The sequence below is a fragment of the Camelina sativa genome, chromosome 15 (genome assembly GCF_030686135.1).
Source record: "Camelina sativa cultivar CO46 ecotype springtype chromosome 15, ASM3068613v1".
NCBI classification, from domain to species: Eukaryota; Viridiplantae; Streptophyta; class Magnoliopsida; order Brassicales; family Brassicaceae; genus Camelina; species Camelina sativa.
This window is the reverse complement of record NC_141894.1, coordinates 6308303-6334036: the sequence shown is the minus strand read 5'-3', so window position 1 is coordinate 6334036 and position 25734 is coordinate 6308303. Positions and strand designations below refer to the sequence as shown.

Sequence of the window (25734 nt, the reverse complement as noted above, 5' to 3'; positions counted from 1 at the left end):
AGAAAGAAATTGAAAGGAAGATAGAGATAAAGGCTGAGTGGAGGAGCCAACTTTTTGGGCTCGTTGACGCTGGGTCTGACGTCATTCCAATAAGATAAAGATACCAACTTGATATCCAACAAGCCAAGAGTCCATAGAAACTGACAAAGCTTCAATGAGAATTAAACTCAAGGATTTGTGTATGTTACTCTTTGACTAAGTAACTGCTGGAAAATGGTACAATTTATGATAAAAAAAACATGAATAGTTCTGAGATGGGTTATTGAGGGCATCTTTTGGAAGTCGTAAGGATGTCCGATCGAGCTGAAACTTTTTCATGGTTGGACCGAATGTGAAATTTGAAGTATTAGATGAATCCACTTTGTTATTGTTGTAAACTATAACAATTATTGAGATTATACTAAACTAACATAAATATAGAATATCATTTAAGAGTGAAAAATTCAAATAACAATTACAGAATTGAAAAATAATTTGAAAACTAAAAAAAACATAAATAAATGGTAGGGAGATGATAAGATCATTTGTATGTGAAATTTTGTAAGGTTTTATAAGATAATTACAAAGTTTTACACTGTAATTTTGAAAAAAAAAAGTTTAGGAGGGAGCATATTTGAATGGAGATATGGGAAAAGAGTTATTACTCAAAAATTCCCAAAAATTAATTTCAAAAATTTGAAAAATATATTTTTCTCTTTATTAAATGTACATTGTTACTAACACCACTATATATATAATTATATTTTAATTAATTTTATATATTTTTCTTTCTTTTATTTTTTTAATAACAAAAATAAATGATGCTTAAAATAAAAGAAAAGAACATTTGTGTTTAAAAAATTAAAAAATACGTTATCATATTTTTGCATATTATATGGAAATGTATAGCTGTTTAAATGATTTTCAAATCTAATTTTTTTATAAGACAATTCATACAATTATACCCGCGCATAGCGCGAATTAATAGTTTAGTTAAAAATAAAGATGTGTTGTAGATGGTTTTAGACTTATGGGATGACAGCCACATTACACGTCTACGCTGAAATTGGAACTCTAGATTTTAGCTATTTGTTTTTATTTTCTCTTATACGAACAAACCTTTTTGGATTCCAACATAAGGTTGGTTAATTAGTGGTATAATGTAGATAAGCCGAAATTATTGACATCTAAAATAACACGAATTCTGTTTTCGTGATAATTTGTTAAAAGTTGATCCCAACTCTAGAAAATGTATAAATCTAGGACCCATACTTATAATAGATATACCATCTTTTGTTGAAAGTGCTTATATTGGTATATTTTAGTTGGTAAGTGCTTGATTTTAATATTATTATATATATGGTTCTTAATTTCATATCATCGTCATTTTAGTACTATTAAGGCACTATCAAAAACTATATCAAACAAATAGTAACACAAATTTGCCGTCTGATAGCACTATATCCAGAGCCGGCCACAGATACCAGCGGAGCAAGCACTTGCTTGTGGCCGCTTATTTATTAAAAACATTTCGGCCAAATCATTTCGTAGATAAACGTAGTCTAGTGGTAGTGTTTAGTTATACCTCTCAGTCTCACCATCAGCATCCTTGGTTCAAATCCCACAACTATTAGCTTCTCAATTATCTTTATTTTTCGTTTTTTATCCATAACAGTATACAGTAGCTTTAACTTATTTAAATATATGTGTATATATATATATATATATATCTAATAAACTATTATTATTTAAAAAACGAAAATAAGAAAAGAAAAAATTTAATTAACCCTAGCGATCATCGGTTCTTCTGCCTCTACCCTCTCTACTGCACATCCTTTCTCTCCTTGTTCAATATTATTATATATTTCTTTCTTTGGTTTTGAATTCACCATTCTTTTTGTTCTTAAATCATCTAGATCCTATACCTATTTTAGAATTCATCTTATAAATTTGGATTTTCACAAAAAAAAAAAAAAAAAAAAATTTGGATCCTATACCTTTCTCTCATTGTTCAAATATCTATGCTAATTTTTAATATATATTTTCCAATAAGAAGAATCATTTTCACAAAAAAAAAAAAATCGATCTTTGATGTTCTAAAACTTTTTTTAGTGCTTTTGTTTAAACATATCCAGTTTTATTATTTAGTTTGATAAAAAAATTAGTATAAATATGTGTAAAGCAGCCTTTTTTTTTCTCGTTCGCTTGTAACCACATAAAACGTAGCGCCGGCTCTGACCATATCTCATATCCCCCTTCGAATTAGGATTTTCGTGACAACATCAGACCTCTTATCCCTTAGGATCCATGTCGTCCGATAACACCCTATCTCATATCCCTAAAGACTAAGACTTAACAGTTTCACTAACACTATTTTCTATAATAGAGGCTAGGACTTATACTGTTCTCAATATACATATTGTAATCTATTCTTTCCAAGTAAAATAAGGATTTAAATAAAAAGTAAAATAAGGGACGAAAACTGTTTAAAAGAAGATTGATTGTTGAAAAACAAAAAAGAATCTTAACACGGTTAAAAATGACAAAATTGATCACTAAGTAACAAACAAACCATATACTATAAAAGAAGCTGTTGGTCTAGATTCTTGAAACAATATGGAGTACTGCTTTATTTCTTTGCCTCTTGGCAAGCAACAAATTATTTCAAACCAAGGAGATTATAGAAATTTTTTTTTTGATAATAAAGATTATAGAAATTTTTGATGGTTTACATTTTACGAATGTACCAACTCTAGTCGTTCAGTAAATTAGTTATTGCAGGTCCCATTGTGCATTAATTTCCACCAAGAACCCCAAACAGTCCATTTAGTTTAATGTCACTCACATTTACGATGATTTTTTTGTTGTTGTTGAAAACTTATACGATGATTGTTGTGGTTATAATGATGAGACGAAAGATGAATTGATTGAAGGACATTGAATATGCTCGAGTGAGTCGAAAAAATAGGTGATATCAATCAATATGTTATACCAATTGTTGTTCAAAAACTGAACTCTTTTCATATGGTGTTTCAAATTTTCAACAAAAAAATACTAACAAAATGTCGTAAATTTATTTTCTTATCATTATTGCAAATTTTACATGTATGTATTGATAAATTTTTGGTATTAATTATTAAATCCTAAATACAATAATTTGCTTTTCCCCTGTATTTCCTCTTTGTTTCGATCAGACCACTTGTTTTAGTTTTTCTAGACGACAAAAAAAAAAATACAATAATTTGTTGGTTAGGTACTTATTAGTTTAAGATGTTTCATATACAGTATGTTCTTTTCCTTAAGTTCCATACTTATTATTTATTCCCTTAAACAAAAAGAAAAAAAATGTTCCATCCTTTGTTCCACAATATGGATTTAATTTGGAGCCTTGGTTTTGTATTGAATAAATCCCCTAACTCTAAGCCACAAAGAGCATAGGCAAGGCATTGCATGTAACCCAATGATTATTAGTCGAGCTATAGTTTTCTTTACTATACGTATGGTCAGGGAGGGGCTCAGGGAGAGGTCTGGTGGTGGTCCTGGAGGGAGAAGCAGCTAACCTTAAATAATCTTTATAGTCTGGGGCCTGTTGCTACATAATTTAGTTGATCTTCATAAGTAACGGGGAGTGTTGTTGCTTTCAACTTTATTTGGAGCACATTATAACCAGACATATATCACAAATTCACAACGAATATGGTACGCTTTTTAATGATCTGTACTAGATTTTAACAAGAGTTAATTAATGAAAATGCCATCAACAGTAATTTTTTTTAAAATCAAAATGCCACTTTTTTTTTTCTACAATGCCACAACCTTAACTTGAAAAGACGTAAATGCCCCTCGATGAATGCTATAATGTTGATAGACAAGATGTTGGATATGGGCTTTGCCTCCAACATTTACAGAAGCCCAAACAGAAGATTTTAGGAGGTTTTGAGCCTAAAGTCTTGGATCTGGCCCATCAGGCCGCAGGGGTAAAATCGTCATTTTACAGAGGGACAGAAGAAACCCTAGGTCAATGGCCACTATAAATACCTGATGTCATTGTCACGTCAGAGGAGAGATTTTTTTGGGCAATTAGAGAGAGAAGAGCAATTATTTTCATATTAACTGTGCTTAGCTCCTTAATTATCATTTTTTGTAAACCCTTCTGAAATTCTACGTTAAATAAAAGGACCAGATCTGATTCATCCCACTTATATTCTTATTATTTATATTGTCGATTTCATACATCAACAATTTGGCGCCCACCGTGGGGCTGAACGCAATCTTTTCTTTGACGAATAGAATTTGAAGACAAAGGCGTTTTCGGAAAACCAAGAAGCATGTCACACACCGATCTCTCCAGCGATGAAGGCATTGACATCTCCGCGCGACGGTCTACCATGGCTCGCGTCGCGTTTCCTGGATCAACGATATGGGAGCGCACAAGTGCTACGACAAACCAACCCCAAGGCGTCAACAGGACCGAAGCAGCTGCGGTCGATAACACAACACTCACTAACCGCGCAGCCGTAGGCGCTATGCGTGTTGCTTAAACCAATGGCGTAGCCGTAGGCGCTATGTCCCCTATTCGTATAACCACTGGTGTCAATCCAACCGACCGCGAAGCCGTAGGCGCTACGCGCGTCGCTCCGACAAATGGCGTAGCCAATGGTGTTATCCCTCCTGATCGTGTAGCTACTGGTGATACTCCGAACAACCGCAAAGCTATGGGCACTACGCGCGACACTCAACCCCGTCAAGCATCCGAACGTGTGACCATTGATCAAGCCACGATCTCGACCTCATCAGCCCTCAAACACGACAAGTATCAAATGCAACACCTTTGACAGCATCTCGCGAACTCTCAAGCAGGTCACCTCGCAGCTTGCTAACTTCTCGATCTTGCCACCAATCAGCCTGTCCGCGGATGACGCAAGTCACACCATCTCGCCAATGATCCCATATAGAGAAGTGTTGAGCTCGCCAATGATTCCATACGGAGAAGTGTTGAGCTCGCCAATGATCCCATACGGAGAAGTGTTGAGCTTGCCAATGATTCCATACGGAGAAGTGTTGAGCTCGCCAATGATTCTATACGGAGAAGTGTTGAGCTCGCCAATGATTCCATACGGAGAAGTGTTGAGCTCGCCAATGATTCCATACGGAGATATGTTGAGCTCGCCAAGGATTCTATACGGAAAAGTGTTGAGCTCGCCAATGATTCCATACGGAGAAGTGTTGAGCTCGCCAATGATTCCATACGGAGAAGTGTTGAGCTCGCCAAAGATTCATACGGAGAAGTGTTGAGCTCGCCAATGATTCCATACGGAGAAGAGTTGAGCTCGCCAATGATCCCATACGGAGAAGTGTTGAGCTCGCCAATGATTCCATACGGAGAAGTGTTGAGCTCGCCAATGATTCTATACGGAGAAGAGTTGAGCTCGCCAATGATCCCATACGGAGAAGTGTTGAGCTCGCCAATGATTCCATATGGATAAGTGTTGAGCTCGCCATTGATCCCATACGGAGAAGTGTTGAGCTCGCCAATGATTCAATACGGAGAAGTGTTGAGCTCGCCAATGATTCCATACGGAGAAGTGTTGAGCTCGCCAATGATTCCATACGGAGAAGTATTGAGCTCACCAATGATTCCATACAGAGAAGTGTTGAGCTCGCCAATGACTCCATACGGAGAAGTGTTGAGCTCGCCAATGATTCCATACGCAAAAGTGTTGAGCTCGCCAAGGTCTCGTACGCAGAAGTATTGAGCGCGCTAACGCAAGACGGCCTTGCAATCTCGCAACAACAAACACAGCAATCCCGTATACAAGATTCAAGCTCGTCACTCTGTTGTTCGGCAACCCTCGAGCTTGACGCTTCCAAATCCGCAACACGGAGCTCGTCGATCTCGAACCCGCAATATCGATCTCGCTTGGCCTGAGCTCGCCGGTTTCAAACTTGCAACATCAATCTCGCTAAGCCTTGATCTTGCAAACACACCAATTTCCGAAGCATGACCTCGATCTTGCCAAGTCAGGCACGCCATAGTGTCGTACGCAAACCCCTGATCTCGCCATAAGTCTCGTACGAGAAGTCTTGATTTCGCCACATAGATCATCGTCCGCTATGGTACCAACAAAACCACCTTGCAACCTTCGATAAGACCTCGAGAAACACACATTCGAGCTCGTCAATTCAAGCTCACCATCTCGACCCTGCTACGACGTTGAGCACACCAACGCACGACGTCAGCAGCATCGTTTTGCCACTTCACCACCGAAAATCTCGATCTCTCCAAGCCTCGACCTCGACCAAGGAACCTAGACGCTAGACTTACGAGATGCAATCAATAAACTCGACGCGAGAGCACATCGAGCACACCTCCCAACCCGGATCGGCAAGCCATCTCATGTATGCGCTGAACTCACAACCACTTGCTCTCCGCCTTGTTCCAATTTATGCCCGGTTGCCTTGCCAAATCTCGACTCTACCACCATGACAAGCGTCCGCGAGATCTCTACGAGTCGCATACCTCCGGGACGACCACGCACCACATAGCAATAGGGCTCACGCTCCCTTTCCACTCCAAATCCACCTCGCCAACAAGAGTCTCAAGCTCGCTGTACTTCGGATATGAACCACTCCAACACATTTAACTCCATACGATTCACTAGATAGCATCACGCCACCTGCGCGATACAAACTTCCCGCCTGCGCGAAACGAGCTCACCACCTGAGCGAGATTAGCACGCCATTTCCGCGAAGTCGAGCATGCCACGGCAAATTCTCGAGCAACCCGTCTCCTCCCTAGCAAGCGCGCCTCCATCCATCCGACATCGTACGCGCACTCACCAGACAGCGCCGCCGGAAAACCACCGCACATTCATCAACACGCATCAAGGAGCAATACTTGCCATATTTGACGCAACGAGAACCTCTCAAACAAAAAAAAAAAAAAACAAAAAAAAAACACGCTCGACAATCGAGCTCTAAGTACTCACGGGATAAGCCGGATGCTAAAGCCGCACCCAATGAGTTTTTGGGCAATACTGCCTTGCTAACGATTAGCTTGCACATCGTCGCCCTGGCCAGGTGTACGATTTTAAACGCGCTCCGTTTGGGTGCAGTGGTGAAATAATCCACAAACTTTACTTTTGTAAAGATTAAAAGCCGAGTCCATGCTCGCAAGCGCTCCGCATGGGTGCAGTAGTTAAATAATCCACGTCCTTACTTCGGTAAGGACTTATAAGCCGAGCCCAGACTCGCAAAAGCTAGCAGGGAGCGGAGTGAATAAGCCGAAGACCCCGACTCGCACACTCTCGCAACTCTTGCAGCACCTACAGGATAAGCCGGTCACGACTGAACGCACCTAACTAGTATGACAAGTCTGTCTTGTCTACTCTCAGCATTATAGGGAATAACATATCCAGGATAAGCCAGGAGACGTCCTGCACCGCAAAATATGCCCCGCAACGACAAAAAAAATAAATTCAAAGCAACTTCATCATAATGAAGAAAACAAAAAAAATCGGCAGTAATAGATATTTGCGCAATAAAAAGTACGAATGACCAAGTTCATAAAGCAACCATGTTCGCAATTAAAAAAGAGGAAAGCAATACGAAGACACATCACTCTTGAGCAGTCTTGTCGGCACCTCCGGTAGCAAACTCCAGGAAAGGCCCGAGATCATCTTCACACCATGGCTTCGTGTCTAGGCACAACTGCGGAGATCATCTTCACGACTTGACTTCACTTTCTAGGATCTAACCATTTTTGTATGCGCGCCTAGACACCACGACTTCCCGTATGCTCCTAGCCATGTCAAACCAAATCATCGCGCCGTTTTGTATGCACTCCATGATAACGCACACGTCACAACCAATCAAATTGTGGACTTCCACGACTAGTGCTTACCTCCAGGCTCTTCCACGCCACCGTGTCGAACGTGCCTCTACGATCTCCTCGCCACGACTAGCGCGCCCCCGTGATTTGGGCAGACCACGTCTTAACATCAATGCGCACACGCATCGTCACTCCGAGACCTGCACACCTCTCGGACCATAGCCCCAAGGCCAGCACGCCATCAAGTGATTCGACGCGCCAATACATACCAAGCCACTCCACACCTCGTATCAAGCAGTTGTGCGCCTCGTATCAAGCAGTTGTGCGCCTCGTATCAAGCAGTTGTGTGCCTCTTATCAAATCGCTCCACGCCTCGTATCAAATTACTTCACGCCCTGTATCAAGTTTGATGCCTCTTATCAAGTCGTTCCATGCTTCGTATCAAGCCGCTCTACGCCAATACTCGTTACAAGCTCAACAAACCCTAGGCTCTGTTGAGAACAGGCGAACGATACGAGGCACCGAGACCAGCATGCCTTTGGACTCTGCGCGCCACCTCTCCATCGCGCCAAAGCCTTTAATGTTTCACAAGTCTCCAAATCAACAAGCCATCGCGCAACGACCATCATCACGACGAGACCTCCGAACCTTCAACCATCTTCACATGCGACCATGGAGCCACGGGATCCGATCGACGAACACGGCTATGCATAGAACCCTCAAAACTCCCGTTTAAAGTCGACCACATCTAAGAAAATGTGCGCAACGCACTATTCATCCCGACACTCTTCGGATGTCTCGATAAATGTGTGCAATGCACTATTCATCCCGGAATTTTCCAGAAGGCCTTCAATCTCTTAAAATCTTCTGTTCATTCTGCAAGACGGACCTAGAGACGCAAAAATTGGACCCGACGAGCTCAAGCAAGCCATTGCTCATCGGACTAGGGGGGGACCATTGTTGGATATGGGCTTTGCCTCCAACATTTACAGAAGCCCAAACAGAAGATTTTAGGAGGTTTTGAGCCTAAAGTCTTGGATCTGGCCCATCAGGCCGCAGGGGTAAAATCGTCATTTTACAGAGAGACAGAAGAAACCCTAGGTCAATGGCCACTATAAATACCTGATGTCATTGTCACGTCAGAGGAGAGATTTTTTTGGGCAATTAGAGAGAGAAGAGCAATTATTTTCATATTAACTGTGCTTAGCTCCTTAATTATCATTTTTTGTAAACCCTTCTGAAATTCTACGTTAAATAAAAGGACCAGATCTGATTCATTCCACTTATATTCTTATTATTTATATTGTCGATTTCATACATCAACACAAGATACGAATGGTGGACAAAATGTGGATGATAGACAAGATGACGATGATGGACAAAATGTGGATGATGGACAATATGCCGATGATCAACAAGATGTGGATGATAGACAATATGTGAATGATTAACAAGATGCGGATGATGGACAAGATGCGGATGATAGACAAGATGATATGGAGAAACCCAATCCTCCACATCATCTTTTGGTCCACCCTCATCCACATCATCCTCTTTTGGTCCATCATCTTTTTTTGGTTTATCATCATCGACATCTTCTTTTGGTCCATCATATTTTTTTGGTCCACCATCTCAACTATTATACATTTTTGTCTAATTATCTTTCATAGACAACTTATCTTTAATAATATAAATAACTAGTTTGAACTCGTGGACAACTTCGTTAATATAATTCTCGTAGACAAGTTATAAAAATGAAATTCGTGGACAAGTCTATGATTTCCTCTAATAAATTGTCCATCAAATCTTGTCTACGACAATCACTCTCTTTCGTACAAGAGTATTTTCGTCTTTTAATCACATGTGAACAGTAAAAATGTGGCATTTTTAGAAAGATGAAGCAAATGTAGCATTCCCCAAAAATTTTTTGAAAAATGTGGCTGGCAAAAGTCCCTTTTAACAACCACAATCAATGGAATGGCGACAAAACATTTACGGTTCCTGCGAGTTTGTGCAAAAAGCCAGTGGGTCTGGTGTGATTGTTTGGTCGGCGGCTACAAAAACACGTGTCTAAAAAAACAGGTAAAAAAATCCAGGAAAAAATCTTCTCATTAGATGCATGCATGGTGGATCATTACCATTTTACTACCATATATACTAGTGGTTAAACATTTACCATGCATGGTGAAGTTTATACTAATTTTGTTTCTTCTATTGTACAAAACTTCTATTAAACATATACCAAACATTTCACAATTTTTATAAAAGTTTCGTTTGTAAAAATTCGAAGCATTAGTACGTCGATTTTCCAAACTTGAGTGTGGTCGAATCCATGGATCTATGACACACATACAAAACCAGCTCGACATATATGATTGAACCCATATAGACCTCATATATATATATATATATATATATATATGTATATATATATTAGTAACATTAGCCACAAGGACTATAAAACCTATTTTTATTACTGTCACAGTGGTGATTTTTATATATCTATAATAAGCCACCAAACTTGCAAAAAATCCTTCTTAAAACCCTTCAAGAAAAGGTTTGGAAGGTGAAAAGGGAAAACAATATAAAGAGGATTGGAAGTAGCGATCGAGAACCGTAAGTGATATTTGCGAAGTCATTCACGAAACAATATCTATATGTTTTAAAACCGATCGTGAAAGTAGCACCTTACTGCAAGAATAATATAATTAAATTAGATTTGTTTGTCAAAACTTATAACAAATTGAAAAATCGTCTTTAACTAAATAAATAAATCAACTATCACTAATGTAACTAGCTACCGACGGGAAAAGACAAAATTGTCATTTTACTAATTTGCATGTACTATACTCTCTTTTAGAGAATTCTAGCCCTCATCACTCCTAAGTCCTAATTAAGGTCCCTCCAGCTCAGAAGCAGTTCCACTCTTGGCTCTCCAATGGCGGATCCTAACTCGGGCCTCTTCTCTCTCTCTTGTTTACTAGTCACTACGCTAGCTCTTCTCCAGTACCCCACCTCCTCCGTGGCTCAGACGCTCTTCGTCTTTGGCGACGGCTACTACGACGCCGGCAACAAGCAGTTCCTCTCCGGGAACCGTGTCGACGCCAATTCTCCCCCGTACGGAATATCCGTAGGAGAAGCTACTGGACGGTGGTCCGATGGCCGTATCGTTCCAGACTATCTCGGTAACTTACTCACACATGTATATGATATAAGTTTATATCGATCGCTTGAATATAAATTATGAATAATGTTGTGTTCTGAGCAGCTGGATTCATGGGTATCCCAAGAATCCCACCGATCCTTCGCAGCTCTGCGGATTTCACTCACGGAGCTAGCTTCGCTATCGCCGGTGCCACTGTCCTTGGTTCTCCTCTCGAGACGGTAAGCTTAAGTTTTCTTTTTTTTTTTTCTTTTTTTTTTCGAAAAAGAAAAAATCTAATGTTGAGTGGATCAAGTTTTCTTGAACTCCTAATTTCTCTGTTAGATTTCTTCTTTAGGTTATCTATATTTATGTTCGGAAATATTATGTTCAAATAGTATTCACAGTTTGAGTTTGACAATAATATATATTTGGAGTATATTTTGGTTTAGTAATGTATGATTAGTTTACGTAACCTTTTATCAAAAAAAAAAAAAAGAAGTAAAAATATAATATCAGTAGTTTACGTATGCATTATGAATGATTTAATTTACAGATGACTCTGTCTCAACAAGTCGAGAAATTCTCACAAAACAAGAACAAATGGACTGATAAAGCGCTGTCAGAAGCTATCTACTTAACCTACATTGGCTCTGATGATTACTTGAACTATGCCAAGAATAACCCAAATCCCTCTCATGATCAAAAGCAAGCCTTTGTGGATCAAGTCATCACTTCCATAGAGGCAGCAATAAAGGTAAATAATGCTTAGCAGCAGCTACATGATAAACTAGATATGATGCTTTCATATACTGGTTACATCTTTCTCTCTCTCTCTCTCTCTCTCAGGCTGTTCACGAGGCGGGAGGGAGGAAGTTCGCCTTCCAAAACTTACCACCGTTAGGCTGCTTGCCTATGGTTAAACAAGAGACGGGAAACTATAAAGATTGTGTGAAGCTGCCTTCAGAAATGGCAGCAATGCATAACAAGAACTTATTGAAACTCATAGAGAAACTGGCACAAGATCTTGAGAGTTTCCAGTTCTCGTTCTACGATTTCTTCAGCTCAATCCAGAACAGGGTTTTAGAGCCCCACACTTACAGTAAGTCCTTAATTATGATCAAATACAACCATCATTTCCTACGTTTACAAACCCAGGCAGTCCACTAATGTTTTCGTTTTTTGCAGTATTCGGGACAGGAACAGCTGCTTGTTGCGGGACAGGGCCACTAAAGGGGACAGGTTGTGCAGACAACAACGTGTGTGTCAATCCAAATGGGTACGTCTTCTTCGACGGTAAGTATTTGACACAAAAAGCGAACTTTCAGGTAGCCGATCTGATGTGGAATGCAAACCCTCAAGTCATTGAACCCAACAATCTCCGTGAGCTTCTCGTCTTTCCTCTCGACATACCATTCATCTACAACGTCAAAAGCCTTGACCAAGTTGGTAAAGCTGGCTCCTTTGTGATATAATAAGATCGTGTGTAATTGAAATAATCAAAGGCCAAGGTTGTATATCTTGGCACTTCTTAAGATATACTATGTGTTAATGTCGGGTTGGTGGGCAATGTAACGAAAATAATAAAATTTGACGATGATGTCGTGTCGTCAAATAAAATATTGAAGATGGTAACCTTGTGGAACTCCTTCTTATTAAATGCTCCGTAAAACACAAGGAAGACATTCATCTTAAAATAGGCCTTTCAGTAGTTAGGCCCGTGACCGTGGGCTCCTATCAAATGGATTTAAAACCCACGATTTGGTTATTTAATTATCAATGGTATTATTTTACTTAGGTTATATTATATGAAAGTATGAGATAAAATTAGTTACGAAAGTATATTTGAAAATGGCCATTTCGTAATTCTTTTTCCACTGAAATTCTAAAACAACGTCGATTTTTTTTTAATAAATCAAATCAAGCCAGAGTAATCAAATCTAGTGATGTTTGGAAATAAGTTTGCTACTACTAGCTAGACATCAGCCGCAAAACCCATGTAAAAGAAGAAATTTAAAGCGAGAGAGAGAGACAGGGAGAGAGTAAAGGTCATCAGTTAGTTGAAAAAAGAGGTAATAATTAAATTAAGAACAAGAAAAGAAAGTGGTTGCCAAAAGAAGACACCTGTTCTCTCAATCATTGGACGTTTCACTAATTTCCACATTTTCGGCTCTAATTAATCTTTCTCTCCTCCCCCCCATTTCCGTTTTATTTTCTTCTTTAACCAAACTTTTTTTCTGTACCTAAAAAATGTACTTTTATCTCATTTCGTTTTACTTTTTATGTTTTAACTTTAAAACTTCAGTCTCAAATTCACAATCAAAAAGCACGCAAATAAACCTACCTCAAGTTTATTAAGAATAGCAATGGAAGGTAAGTTACGTAAGTATGGTACTACTAACATGATTATTTCTAAAAGGAGAAAAATACAATAATGTCCTTAGAAAGGCCCCCGCCTAGCTGAAAAAATGTTTAAGAGTGGGTAATGGGTTACGTTTCATTTGATGGATTTGTGTTTGCGTGAGTTGATGAGTTCCATTCCATTTATAAAAAATGTAATTTAGCTAATAAACAAATAATTACGTACGAAAACAGCCGCCACGGTGGTCCAGACATAATCCACGTGATGCTCGTTGTGATAGAACGAAACGCCCACGTTATGACACGTCATCTTGCCAGCTGTTTCCAGTTCCTCGGTTTCAGGGTCTTTCCCATGTTGTTCTTTCTTTCTACAGGTCACACTACTTCCCCCCCCCCCCCCCCCCCCAAACTTGGTCGTCTTAAGCCGTCAGATGTACAGAATCCAACGGTTCGGGCTTTCACATTTTACGTTCTTCCTTCCTTCTCATAATACGATTAGGTAGTTCTAAGTTTCTAACTAATTTCAAAGTTTACATTTAGAGTAATTAACTAGGACGAGTTATTTATACGAAAGTGACATAAGTTGAAACTCTTATGATTTGGAAACCTTTGACTATGTGAGGAGGATTACATATACAATATTTTTGGCAAAGGTACGATTATAAATTAGATCTCCTCGTTGAGAATTTTTAAATTAGATTATGATTAAATGGAATATAAGCATATTAGTATATTCTTCTTTTTGTTTATACTAATATTCCCATTCGCTAGTTGCTTTTTTCTAATTATGCTCTATTCTCCAATTTACACAACTTTTAGAGAAGCCAATGGCCCGACGGCAAGTCGAATCCAACTTACACATATAATACTACTTCCGAGTCCATTTTGCCCACATGTTATTTTGTAAAATTTTAGCTATCTTTCGAGTATGCAATCGTTATCATATCTTTAAATAACCATTTGTTTCTGATTTTCTATGTTATAGTCTTATACATATTTAAGGGGAAGAGACTTGGAAATAATTGACAAATTAAAAGTGATGACTAAATTTTAGTTGATTTATATTGTTGAATATATAGATTTTTTTAATTTTTATTCAGTTAACTTCTTAGAACCTACATATAATTTCACGGAAAAACCTGCTTACTATTCCGTCTTTGAATCATTATTTTTTGGGGCCAGCTTAATTAGTCTTTGAAGTTATATTTTTAACGTACATCTTATCACATTTTTATCATTTAGTAAGTTAAATATAACTGATTAATTTAATCACGCCACAAAATATCTGAAAGGAAAGAGCTAGAAGGATTCATGCAAGTAACGTTGTACTCCCGTACACGTTTTGCTTAATCTTCTCATCGCTGTAAGAAAAGTGCGAATAGGTCTTTAATTATTTTGTATTGATATTAGTACTTACTTAATTAATGTAAAGTGAAAACGAGTTTGACATTATTTGTAAATTAGAAAATCGATATTCCCGAAGCTGACTGCGTTTTTGTCATTGACTTACTTCATAAGAGTAGCATGTAAAGAAAACGTTTTGTGAAAACTTTTTTCTTTTGTCTTTCGGTGGTTGAGATTAACATATTTTTGAAATCACGAATGTTTTTCTTGCTAACACGAGTTTAGCATTTTATTTTGTCATGTTTTGAGTTTGCATAGTTCCAATGCTAACAAAGAAACCGTAGGCTTTGTTGTCTTCTCATATTTGAAATAGTCTTTTTTTTTTTTTTTTTTTTGGAACAATCTCATATTTGAAATAGTCTAATATTTTATTCTTAATTTTACCTTTCTTACAGACAATGAAAGTGTTCTCCATTTTTTTTTACTATGCATTTTTCCCCATAAATTTTAGTTGTTTTGATATAAACTTTACTATATCAGTGATCTATCATCATATCAATCACAGTACTAATAATTAGATACATTTGTTTTGTTTATTCTTATTCTTATTATTTTTAAAATTTATCTAAAACTAATTAAGTAGTTGTCACATTTGGGATCGTCTGCAAAATGTGTAATCATTCGTTTCTTTATTTGTATTTTGTCATTTTACATGATTACTAATCAAGCATTGATTCGATTTATTGGATATCGTTAGAAGTATTTATAATTTTTTTTAAATGTCCGTTGACGTAGTTTGATCATCTAATTAAAAAATTCAAACGACTGCTTTGTTTATTCTTATTCTTATTATTTTTTAAATTTATCTAAAACTAATTAACTAGTTGTCGCATTTGGGATCGTCTGCAAAACTGTGTATGCAAAACTGTGTAATGATTCATTTCTTTATTTGTATTTTGTCGTTTTACATGATTACTAATCAAGCATTGATTCGATTTATTGGATATCGTTAGAAGTATTTATAAATTATTATTTTTTTAAATGTTTGTTGACATAGTTTGATCATCTAATTAAAAAATCCAAACGATTGTATTTAACGTTTACATTTGACACACAACCATGTTAGTTATAATGGTTTAACGACTTCAATTAATTTTGAAATAGTTTAGATTGTGATCACTTTCGAGAATAAATGTACGCTAAATGCCAACATAAAACACAACCAATCGAGGTAGTTATAATCTTAAAGATTTTTATCGTTTTGTTTTAACGTTGTAATCATATTTAGCTACTAACATATACAATATTAAATGATTTTTTTAATATAAATGGAATAGTTTAGATGAAATATACCAATAAACTCATCTTATTTCTCTATAAATGTAATCTTCTAAGAGAAATATATTTGTTCTTCTATGTTATTTTCTTATATTTATAATAATATTAAAATTTAACTTAGACTAATTTTATCCTTTTTATATCAATCTTCTATTTATTAGAAATATAAATTTTCATTAATTTATTGGGGGAATAATTTAGAATTTTTTCTCCCAATCATTTTGTATAACTCTTTTATCATTATATTAGTTTCTTAAAACTATGCTTATATTAATATCAATATTGATTAGAATTAAAAATAAGAATCTATATTTATTCACACTTGTGTAAGAATATTCTTATATTGATTTCTGTTTCTGTTTTCCATAGTCTAATAGGGTTATTATCAACTTAAAATGTTTATTTAATTGAGTGTAAATGATACTATAAGCTAAGATAGGAGTTAATTTTTTACAGCCATGAGCCAGCTCATATAGAGCTAATTTTTGATTAAGAACTATATACTTTTTACTATATCATTTTTTTTTTTAGTGTAAAATCTATGTACACAGTTGGACAATTTCTATAAATCTTTCAAAACAAATGGAACAAGTTACAACTTACAAAGTTTTACTAGTCAAACTTACCTTTTCGAAATTGAATTATTTTTTTCTTAAGAACCGTTTTTTTTTTTCCCTCTTTTGTTATTTTGGCAAAGGACAAAACATAATTACAGATTTTGGAGATATTTAAACGAGCGCCCAAAGTTAAAAAAAAAAAACACACTTGCAAAAAAAAAAAAGTTCCTGTAAGCACAAAAAAAAAAAAAAGAAAGACAATTTTTTTTATTTTTTCTCTCGTTAAATTTTTCTGTGGTTCCGGTCACCGCAGCTCTGTCATCATCTTCATTCTTCTTCTTCTTCTTCATCATCTACCAATCTGAAATTTACTCAGATTCTTTTTGAATTCCCTTCCTCAAATTCTCGATCTGTATCGTATAGTGAGAGGGTGAATTTAGGATCATTGTGTCTCTGTGTATTCTGGTTACAGTTGTAAATTTGAAATTTTTATTTGTGTGTGTGTGTGAAGTCAGATTCAGTTTCCTGTGAGCTGTAGAGATTTGGTTTTTGGGGTTATATCGTTCTGTGATCTATTTTGGGGTTTTTTTTTTTCTTTCTGTGATTTTGCGTTTATTGTTTGTTTTCGTCGGCCCGAGTTTACCGGAGCTCCGGGTCTGACGTGATTTTTTCTCAAATGGCGGCGTCAGAGAGATCGATTGATAAACAAGTCGACATGACTTCTTCTTCTTCTTCCTTTCTCCAAAAATTCAGGCTTTACGAGACCCGCTCGGTGATGATTCATTGATTTTGATTCTCTTGTTTTTGTTCTCTTTTGATTTCGTTTTGATTTCTCTTTTGGATTTGGTAATCTGATAAAGGTATATGTGTTTTTGATTGAAAACAGAGCTTTTACATGATTGGAAGAGATAAAAACAGAACGTCTTGGAGAGTTCTGAAGCTAGATAGGACAGAGCCAACAGAGGTTAACATTTACGAAGATTCAACGGCTTACACAGAAGCTGAATGCTTTGATACTTTGAGAAGGATTCATGAAGGAAACAGGTCATCTGGTGGTTTGAAATTTGTCACCACTTGCTATGGGATCATCGGTAATCAATTGTCTTTATTGCATTCAACCATCTGTGTTTCTTCTTCTTCTTTGTAAGGTTAACATAAGGTTTCTTGGTTTTAGGATTCATAAGGTTCTTGGGACCTTATTACATGCTGATAATCACTAAAAGAAAGAAGCTTGGTGAAATTTGTGGGCACACAGTTTATGGTGTTGCAAAGAGCAAGATTATCACCATTCCACATGCTTCTGTGCTATCCAATGTGGCTTGTTCTAAGGATGAGAAAAGGTCTTCTTATGTCACTTCTGCTTGTAAAATGGAATACCTGTACCCTTGGTACCTTTTATCCATACATTACATTTCGACATTTTATTAAACTTTTACCACTTGTATTTAGATCTTAAGACCATTATGTTTTGTCTTTGATCTGCACAATTTTAGTGTCACAGGTTTATATTATTAGACAAGTTAACAGTTGTTGAGGTAACTGTGATTGAATTCGTCACAGGTTCTTTTTTAATATGTCCATTGCTGTTGGTGATAATCCAGCAGCTTAGAGTTTCATTAATATCCTTTCCAGTTTGTTTAAGTCTTTTAGTCAGACAATCTTTGTTGCACTTTTTGCTTTTTACTATTTCTAGGTATTCTTCTCCCCTGTCTCTACAGTGGTCACACTTCTATTTGTTGTATTTATTTTGATATGTTATATATGTATGACAGAGGTATTATCAAGAAAGGGAGACCTCTCTTTTACTTTCTTCTACTTTCATTTGATCTGTTACATTTGGAACTTTGATTTATCTTGTACGTTGCTTCCTTTTTCAGATTATTTACTGATCCAGGTTCTAAATCATGTTTTGTTTTCTTCTGTCTTTCTTGGAAACTTTATAGGTACAAGAGGCTACTCTGCACTGTTGATCTCACAAAGGACTTCTTCTTCAGCTATTCCTATCACATCATGCATACACTTCAGAGGAATCTATCTGACAAGGTGGAAAGACACACTTACTACGAATCTATGTTTGTCTGGAATGAGTACTTAACTCGAAAGATTCGGAATAACGTTCAGGACTGTATGTGGACAGTTGCCTTGGTATATGGATTTTTCAAACAGGTATTACTTGTACTAATTAGTCAAAGGTTTCTATTAGCTTTTTCTTTCAGTCAGAGATATGCATGTTACAAGTAGATGTTGTGATAATTTAACTTCAGATTGAAAAATTCTTCTGCCCATATTTCATGAGTTCGAATATTTGTGCAGCATGAGAGAAGAGACTCTAGTAGGATTGTAGGAATTAGGACTAATCCCTATCCCCCACTATGTGGATGCCTTCTTGATTCTTTTGTCTTTTGATGCACATTAAAAAAGTTGTTAACCTTTGGAATTGCTTGTGTTGCTGTCTAATATATAGGTTAAGCTAACAGTATCTGAGAAGAACTTTAGATTGACTCTAATTTCGCGTCGATCTCGGCATTATGCTGGCACAAGGTACAATCTCTACACTTGAGCTTGTTCTATCTCTATCATTGATATGGTTAAGCTGTAATGGGATAAGTCTTAGTTGGATCATAATCTTCCATCTTTTTCCCCAGATACCTGAAACGTGGTGTGAACGAGAAAGGCAGGGTAGCTAATGATGTCGAGACAGAGCAGATCGTTTTCGAGGAAGCTCAAGATGGTAATCCCGGCCGAATAAGTTCTGTAGTTCAGAATCGGGGTTCAATACCTTTGTTCTGGTCTCAGGAGACCTCACGCTTGAATATCAAACCTGATATTATATGTATGATCTTCTTTCTCCAACATAATATATTCTTATCAATTCTATCTTTTTTTCTCCTTTGTTATTTGTGCTGATATCTCTTATATGTGGAAAGTGTCAGCGAAGGACCCCAACTTTGAGGCAACCAGACTGCATTTTGAAAATCTTGGAAAGAGATATGGGAATCCAATCATCATTTTGAACTTGATAAAGGTTGGTATTCTATATTGTCGACAGTCTAGAGGATAGAAATTCTGATATATTCTTCCTGGTTTGTTCTAATTCACTTGATTGAACAAACAGACGCGTGAAAAAAGGCCTCGGGAGACTATTCTGCGTGGAGAGTTTGCAAATGCAATTAGATTTATAAATAAAGGGTTAAGCAAGGAGGATCGTCTAAGGCCTCTTCACTGGGACTTGCATAAACACTCCAGAAAGTACGTGATAGACACAACCTCATATACTTCTTTGTTTCTTTTCTTTTCATTGCATTGTAGTGTTTTCACCAACTGAAAATGGTTCCTTGCTTTTCCAGAAAAGGCACAAACGTGTTGGCAATTCTCGGCAGGTTGGCTACTTATGCTCTGAACTTGACTGGCATCTTCTACTGTCATCTAACTCCAGATCTTAATGGCGATGGATTTCAGAACCAGAATCCGTCCACCTTGGAGTGAGTATCCAGTTTACCAATAGTTCTTTACCCTCTATGTAGTTTCTTGTTTAGCACATTACTCATCTCTCTTGTGTATTCTTAGTAGCTAGGCTCTAAATAATTTCTTTGCCCCCAAAAAGGCTCCAATTAATTTAATTCTTCTGGTTTTTATTGTAGGAACAACAAAGGTGATGGTTCTTCTTATGATCTACCCAGTAAAGATGAAATTGCACCAGATTTGGCTGTGGAAAGTGGTAATGATAGTAAGGATGCTACTGAAGATCGGCAAAAGGAAGTTACCATGCTTCAGAAAGGAGTCCTGAGGACCAATTGCATAGACTGTTTAGATCGCACCAATGTTGCTCAATATGCCTATGGGTTGGTAGCATTTGGGCGTCAACTCCATGCTTTGGGATTGACAGAGTCTACTAATATTGATCTAGACAATCCCCTCGCTGAAGATTTGATGGGAATTTATGAGACAATGGGAGATACACTTGCACTTCAGTATGGAGGATCCGCGGCACACAACAAGGTCTCTTTGTTAGCTTCCCTGGCAACATATTGTTCCCGTTTTAGCAAAAATTCTATTAGACGTAATTATTAAACAATGATCTTACTTCTGTGGACACAGATATTTTGTGAAAGGCGTGGTCAGTGGAGAGCGGCGACTCAGTCACAGGAATTCTTTAGAACTTTGCAACGTTACTACAGTAACGCCTATATGGATGCTGAAAAGCAAGATGCAATTAACGTGTAAGATTAAACTTTCTCTGTTTCCTATGCTTCCTCTGGTATGAAAACATTATTTGACTTGTATTTTGCTACAGGTTCTTGGGATACTTTCAGCCACAACCAGATAAGGCAGCGCTATGGGAATTGGGTTCTGATCAGCATTACAATGCAGCAAGATTTCTTGCCAATGCTGTACCAGAGAATTCGAGGTATATTTCATGGTTAACTAGACACTTGTGGAGAGGTTTGAAACATTTTATGTTCCTTAGAGATACTTACATTCCATTTGATTTCCTTTAGGTCTACGATGAAACGATCTTTATCAGAAAGTAGCATCCTTAGCGAGAGCAGTGCAGCTGCGTTAGGTAGACAAGGTTGTGCTGAAAAAGATGAAGAAGCTAAAGGTCTTTCAGATTCAGCACCTGAGATATCAACGTCTGAAACTGCAACGATTGCTGCTAGTTTGAGGTATAAAAAGCTTGTGATCTCTGTCAAATTAAATTATCTTGTAAAAATTTGGGTTCTTGTCAGCTAAATCTGATGCTTTTGTTTTGCAGTGCTCCACCACCAATATTAGAGGAATTAGGTTTAGATGATATTCTTGAAAACGATTGCTTCTGCTGTGATGGTCATGGTGAGCAATGTACATGTGCAGCTTTTGACATGGATTGGGTTTCTTCTTCAGGAAACTCTTGTGAAGATGAGAGTTACGGAAGGTAACATAAAAAAAAATGATCTGCTTTTGATTATCTGAAATGTGGCTAAATGTTATTATCAACCAAAAATGTCCTCCTAATGTCTTGACATTTCTTATCTCTGCAGATCCACAGTGGTTAGATCCTTTGAAACCATCCCTGAAAGTACAAAAATAGAGTCAGAAATTTGTGTTGTTGAACCAGATTCCAGCAGTATAAAGGTAAAGAATAAGTTTAAAACACGAAGTAACTATTGGTAGATAAAAAACCTATGCTAATACCAAACTCTGATTTTTTTTTTGTTTGTTTGTGTACATTTACAACAGTTGAACTCAGAAGCCATTTCCGGGATTCCTGAAGGTTATGTGAGATGGGTAATGGATGAAGAGGGACACTTCTGGTGACAACAAAGCTGCTTTTCAACAGTAAACAGTATTTAAGCAAAGAGAAAAAAGAAAATAAAAATGCATACCTTTAGTGGTGACGGGTAAAAAAGAAAGTAACTGAAAAAGAAGAACTAACCGCCGCTAATTATATAATTAATCGGATTGGAAGCAAGAAAAAAAAAAAAAAAGGGGTTGAAAAGGTGAGAGTGAGAGAGTGAGAGAGATGGAGAGGGGATAGAGTAACAATTTGTAAATATGTTTACAGAAGACATTGAATGATGAACAAAACTCAGACTTTGTTCCAATTTTTTCTTTTTTTTTTCTTTTTGAATTTTCGGCTTAGTTTATATATATGACTAGTATTAAGCCCGTACTACGTACGGGACAAAACTAATTAATTTTATATGTATAACTTTCCTTTTTTGAATTACTGGTTAACAAAAATCTAAATAGTAGTCAAAAGTTGAGAGTAAGGAGTTAGAAGAACACAAATGAATTGGAAAAAAAAAATTAATCTATAACAAAAATATATTCAACATACATTATCAATAGCCAACAAAGAAAAGAAAAGAAATTTGCAGTTATAGACAGTCAAACGATGTTGAACAATAAATACAAAAATGAATGGATCGGATATGTAAATCTCTATATATTTACAAACTCTACCCTTATATATTAATATGTAAGGTTTTTGTTGAAATTTGAAAAATGGAATTACCCTTGTTCATTCCTCATTATTGCGGTCAGCAATCTCTCTCTTCTCTTTCTCATATTCTCCCCCATAATTGATCTCGACGTTGAAGGAGACTGATGTCTCATTTTTATTTGAAAATGTAAAGTGGACCAAAATAACATCGGAAGAAGAATGATATATATCAAACATGATGGAAGGCTTGCAGAAAAGATAATAATAGAGCCCAAGGTGAGGTTTTTAAAAATGTAATAAACAAATCACAAAGAAGATGAAAACGTATAAATAGACGCTCAATTGCAAAAAGAAACAGTTGCATATAGACATGGAGAAGATCGTGGGGAAAGTGGGAGAGATTTAAGGGTTGTAGGGGTTTTAGGAACTATATTTATTTTAGGGTTGCATAATATTTTAGGAACTGTTTCTCGCTCAAATTTTTTAAAATTGTGTTTCTGCCATAATTATTTTACCACGATCTCACCTTTTGCTTTCTTTCCTCTCCAATGTCCACGTTCACTTCAAAATTTGTTTTATAAACATTTTTTAAAATAATAGAATGTTTTTGCTGAGATATCAAGATTATATTGGTGCAGTGACTTGTGAATTATAGGATAAAGGATGGGAACTCTGATTATTCGATTGCAATAATAAAAAAAAAGACCGAGTACCGTGGTAGTAAATGGATCATCGCTATTGATAATAACAACAACAAACGAAAGGTTTATCAGGCCTCTTATAGGGAGGACGGCAGTCTCCGGTCTTGTACCCCTTTTGATAAGCATGTCTCGGTGCATTGTTGTGCTCCATATAAGATCGGGTATAATAACTCCTCAATGTTGGATATGGGCTTTGCCCCCAACATTCCTGAAGCCCAAACAGAAGATTCTGAAAGGATTTTGGGCCAAAAGTCTTGGATCAGGCCCAACAGGCCGCATGGGCAAAATCGTCATTTTACCCGAAGACAGAAGAAACCCTAGGTCAAGGTCCCACTATAAATACTTGATGTCATTGTCATGTCAGAGGATCCAAAATTTTGGGCAATTAGAGAGAGAAAAGGCTGTAATTTTCGTATTAGGCATTTTAGCTCTCAAATTGTCATTTTCTGTAAAACCCTTGACTAAGATTCTTAAGTTAAATAAAAGGACCAGATCCGATTCGTCCCACTTGATTCATATATTTATATTGTCGATTTCATACATCAACAATTTGGCGCCCACCGTGGGGCTGAACGAGATCCTTTCATTTTGACGAGAAGAATTTCAAGAACAAGGCATTTTCGGAAAACCAGAAGCATGTCTCAGACCAATCACTCAAGCGACGAAGGCGTGAACTCCTCCCCAGCCCGCGACGTGTCTCCTCCACGCACCGTATGGGGGCGCACCCGTGCGAGGACCAACCAACTCCAAGGCGTCAACAGGCCCGAAGCAGCAACAGGCGAGGACGCAACACTCACTGACCACGCAGCCGTAGGCACTATGCGTGTCGCTCCCACCAATGGCGTAGCCGCAGGCGTTACGTTTCCTGTTCGTGAAACCACTGGAGACGATCCAACCGACCGTGAAGCCGTAGGCGTTACGCGTGTCGCTCCGACAAATGGCGGAACCAATGGAGCAATCCTTCCTGATCGAGTAGCTGTTGAAGACGCTCCAAATGGCCGTGAAGATATGGGCACTATGCGCGACATTTACCCCCGTCGATCGTCCAGACACCTGAAAATCAGTCAGGCCGCACTTGACGAAGCTGTACGAAGAACCTTGGATAAGATGAGCAGTCAAGCGGCGCAGATAGAATCGCAAGGACGCAATGACCATGCAAGGCATCATCGGCGACAGGAGGATGACGCATTGGCACCACGCACTCCGCGAGCTGACCTCAACGCTCCGCGAGCTGACCTCAACGCTCCGCGAGCTGACCTCCATGCTCCGCAAGCTAACCATCACACCGCTAACATACCGAGAGCTGAGCACAACGCTAATGGAAGGCCCCGTCTCTCGTCGATCATCGTTGGACCCAATGGCGAGCAGCCAAGGGTACATTTTCAGGCCAGTCAGGTCTCCGCAGATCAGCGTGCTGATCCAAGTCGCTCCGAGAATGCTGAGAATCACGCGCTACGGCAAGAACTTCAGCAGATGCAAGCTCAGCTGCAAACACTTACGACTCAGATGCACCGAGCGACGAGTGCAGCACCAGAGCTAGAAACCGTGCTAGCAGAAGCAAGGCATTCACCTTTCACTGCAAGGGTTTCAGGAGTTAGAGTCAAGCACAATCCTGACAATAGCAAGAACAGACCAATTCCATACGATGGAAAAGGCGACCCCACCGTCTTCCTGAAGTCAATGACAATACACATCAGTCGATCGTATTTTTCACCTGAGGAAGCAGATGCAGGGAGCTGTCAGCTGTTTGTCGAGAGCCTTTCCGGCGAAGCGCTAAATTGGTTTTCAAGACTCGAGGCCAACTCAATCGATGGATACGAAGCACAAACAAGCGCATTCCTTCAGCATCACCAGTGCTTCATGCGCACACCCACGTCGAATGCCGATCTATGGAGGATGTATCAGAAACGAGACGAGTCACTACGGGCTTTTATGGATAGATTTAAGGATGTCGTGTCCCGACTATCTATAAGTGACGAATCAGCAATCGGCGCACTAAAAAATGCGCTCGCTCGGGGAACCAGGTTCAAGGACGATCTAACAATCTTGCCTGTTACAAGCTTGGGGGAAGTACTCGCACGCGCCAACCGATATATTCTAGTCGAAGAAGACAGAGGTAAGAGGAACCTAGATCAACCTGGTACAACCGAAAAAGCATCTGAAAAGGTTCCAGACTCAAAAGGAAAGGCCGTAGATGAGTACCACGAACCACGCCAACACTACAACAAGGACTACGCCCGAGCCGAGAAAGGAAGAAAAGCGACGATGTTTGCTATTGATGGAAAAGAACAACCAAACAAGTCTTGGAACAAATGGAACCGCGAATCCGATAATCCCGGCTTCAAAGGCAAGCGACCGTACTGCGAGTTCCACAGGTTCAACGGACACTCGACTGAGGAGTGCAAAACGCTTCAAATGCTGCTTTTGAATATGTACAAAAAAGGTGACGTCGATGTAGAACGAGAGCGAAGAAAAGTTGTCACACACAAAGATAACCAGTATTGCCTAAGAGACGAACAACAGCACGACAGACGGCGCGAAGAAGAAGCTGCAGC

General features: G+C 37.9%; 2 protein-coding genes across 4 annotated transcripts; both read left to right on the top strand.

The window, feature by feature from the left end:
* The first annotated feature begins 10266 nt into the window (after window positions 1-10266).
* On the top strand, window positions 10267-12597 carry LOC104745694 (inactive GDSL esterase/lipase-like protein 25). 2 transcript variants are annotated; one of them, XM_087487793.1, is made up of 6 exons: window positions 10267-10426; window positions 10671-10995; window positions 11079-11194; window positions 11509-11709; window positions 11802-12054; window positions 12141-12597. In XM_087487793.1, the coding sequence occupies exons 2-6, from the start codon at window positions 10749-10751 to the stop codon at window positions 12425-12427; spliced, it is 1104 nt and encodes a 367-aa protein (XP_087343919.1). In that variant the 5' UTR covers window positions 10267-10426; window positions 10671-10748; the 3' UTR covers window positions 12428-12597. The 2 variants fall into 2 exon arrangements, with proteins under 2 accessions (XP_087343919.1, XP_010465311.2); XM_010467009.3 differs by lacking the exon at window positions 10267-10426 and having other exon boundaries at window positions 10427-10995.
* A 3992-nt stretch (window positions 12598-16589) lies between these two features.
* On the top strand, window positions 16590-22137 carry LOC104765232 (phosphoinositide phosphatase SAC2). 2 transcript variants are annotated; one of them, XM_010467008.3, is made up of 16 exons: window positions 16590-17324; window positions 17439-17643; window positions 17727-17892; window positions 18496-18718; window positions 19017-19093; window positions 19198-19385; window positions 19480-19577; window positions 19668-19801; window positions 19900-20034; window positions 20194-20551; window positions 20651-20772; window positions 20847-20960; window positions 21052-21219; window positions 21309-21467; window positions 21574-21667; window positions 21773-22137. In XM_010467008.3, exons 1-16 carry the CDS (start codon window positions 17229-17231, stop codon window positions 21848-21850), a joined length of 2415 nt encoding a protein of 804 aa, XP_010465310.2. In that variant the 5' UTR covers window positions 16590-17228; the 3' UTR covers window positions 21851-22137. The 2 variants fall into 2 exon arrangements, with proteins under 2 accessions (XP_010465310.2, XP_087343918.1); XM_087487792.1 differs by having other exon boundaries at window positions 16640-17324; window positions 17727-17940.
* Window positions 22138-25734: the final 3597 nt, after the last annotated feature.

Excerpts from the sequence above, each read along its gene's own strand:
- LOC104745694 (XM_087487793.1), top strand. The coding sequence starts at position 10,749 with ATGGCGGATCCTAACTCGGGCCTCTTCTCTCTCTCTTGTTTACTAGTC. Across the intron at positions 10,996-11,078 it reads TATCGTTCCAGACTATCTCG|CTGGATTCATGGGTATCCCA; the intron begins GTAACTTACTCA and ends TGTTCTGAGCAG. Across the intron at positions 12,055-12,140 it reads TTTAGAGCCCCACACTTACA|TATTCGGGACAGGAACAGCT; the intron begins GTAAGTCCTTAA and ends CGTTTTTTGCAG.
- LOC104765232 (XM_087487792.1), top strand. The coding sequence starts at position 17,229 with ATGGCGGCGTCAGAGAGATCGATTGATAAACAAGTCGACATGACTTCT. Across the intron at positions 18,719-19,016 it reads TATATGGATTTTTCAAACAG|GTTAAGCTAACAGTATCTGA; the intron begins GTATTACTTGTA and ends TCTAATATATAG. Across the intron at positions 19,802-19,899 it reads TTGCATAAACACTCCAGAAA|AAAAGGCACAAACGTGTTGG; the intron begins GTACGTGATAGA and ends TTGCTTTTCCAG.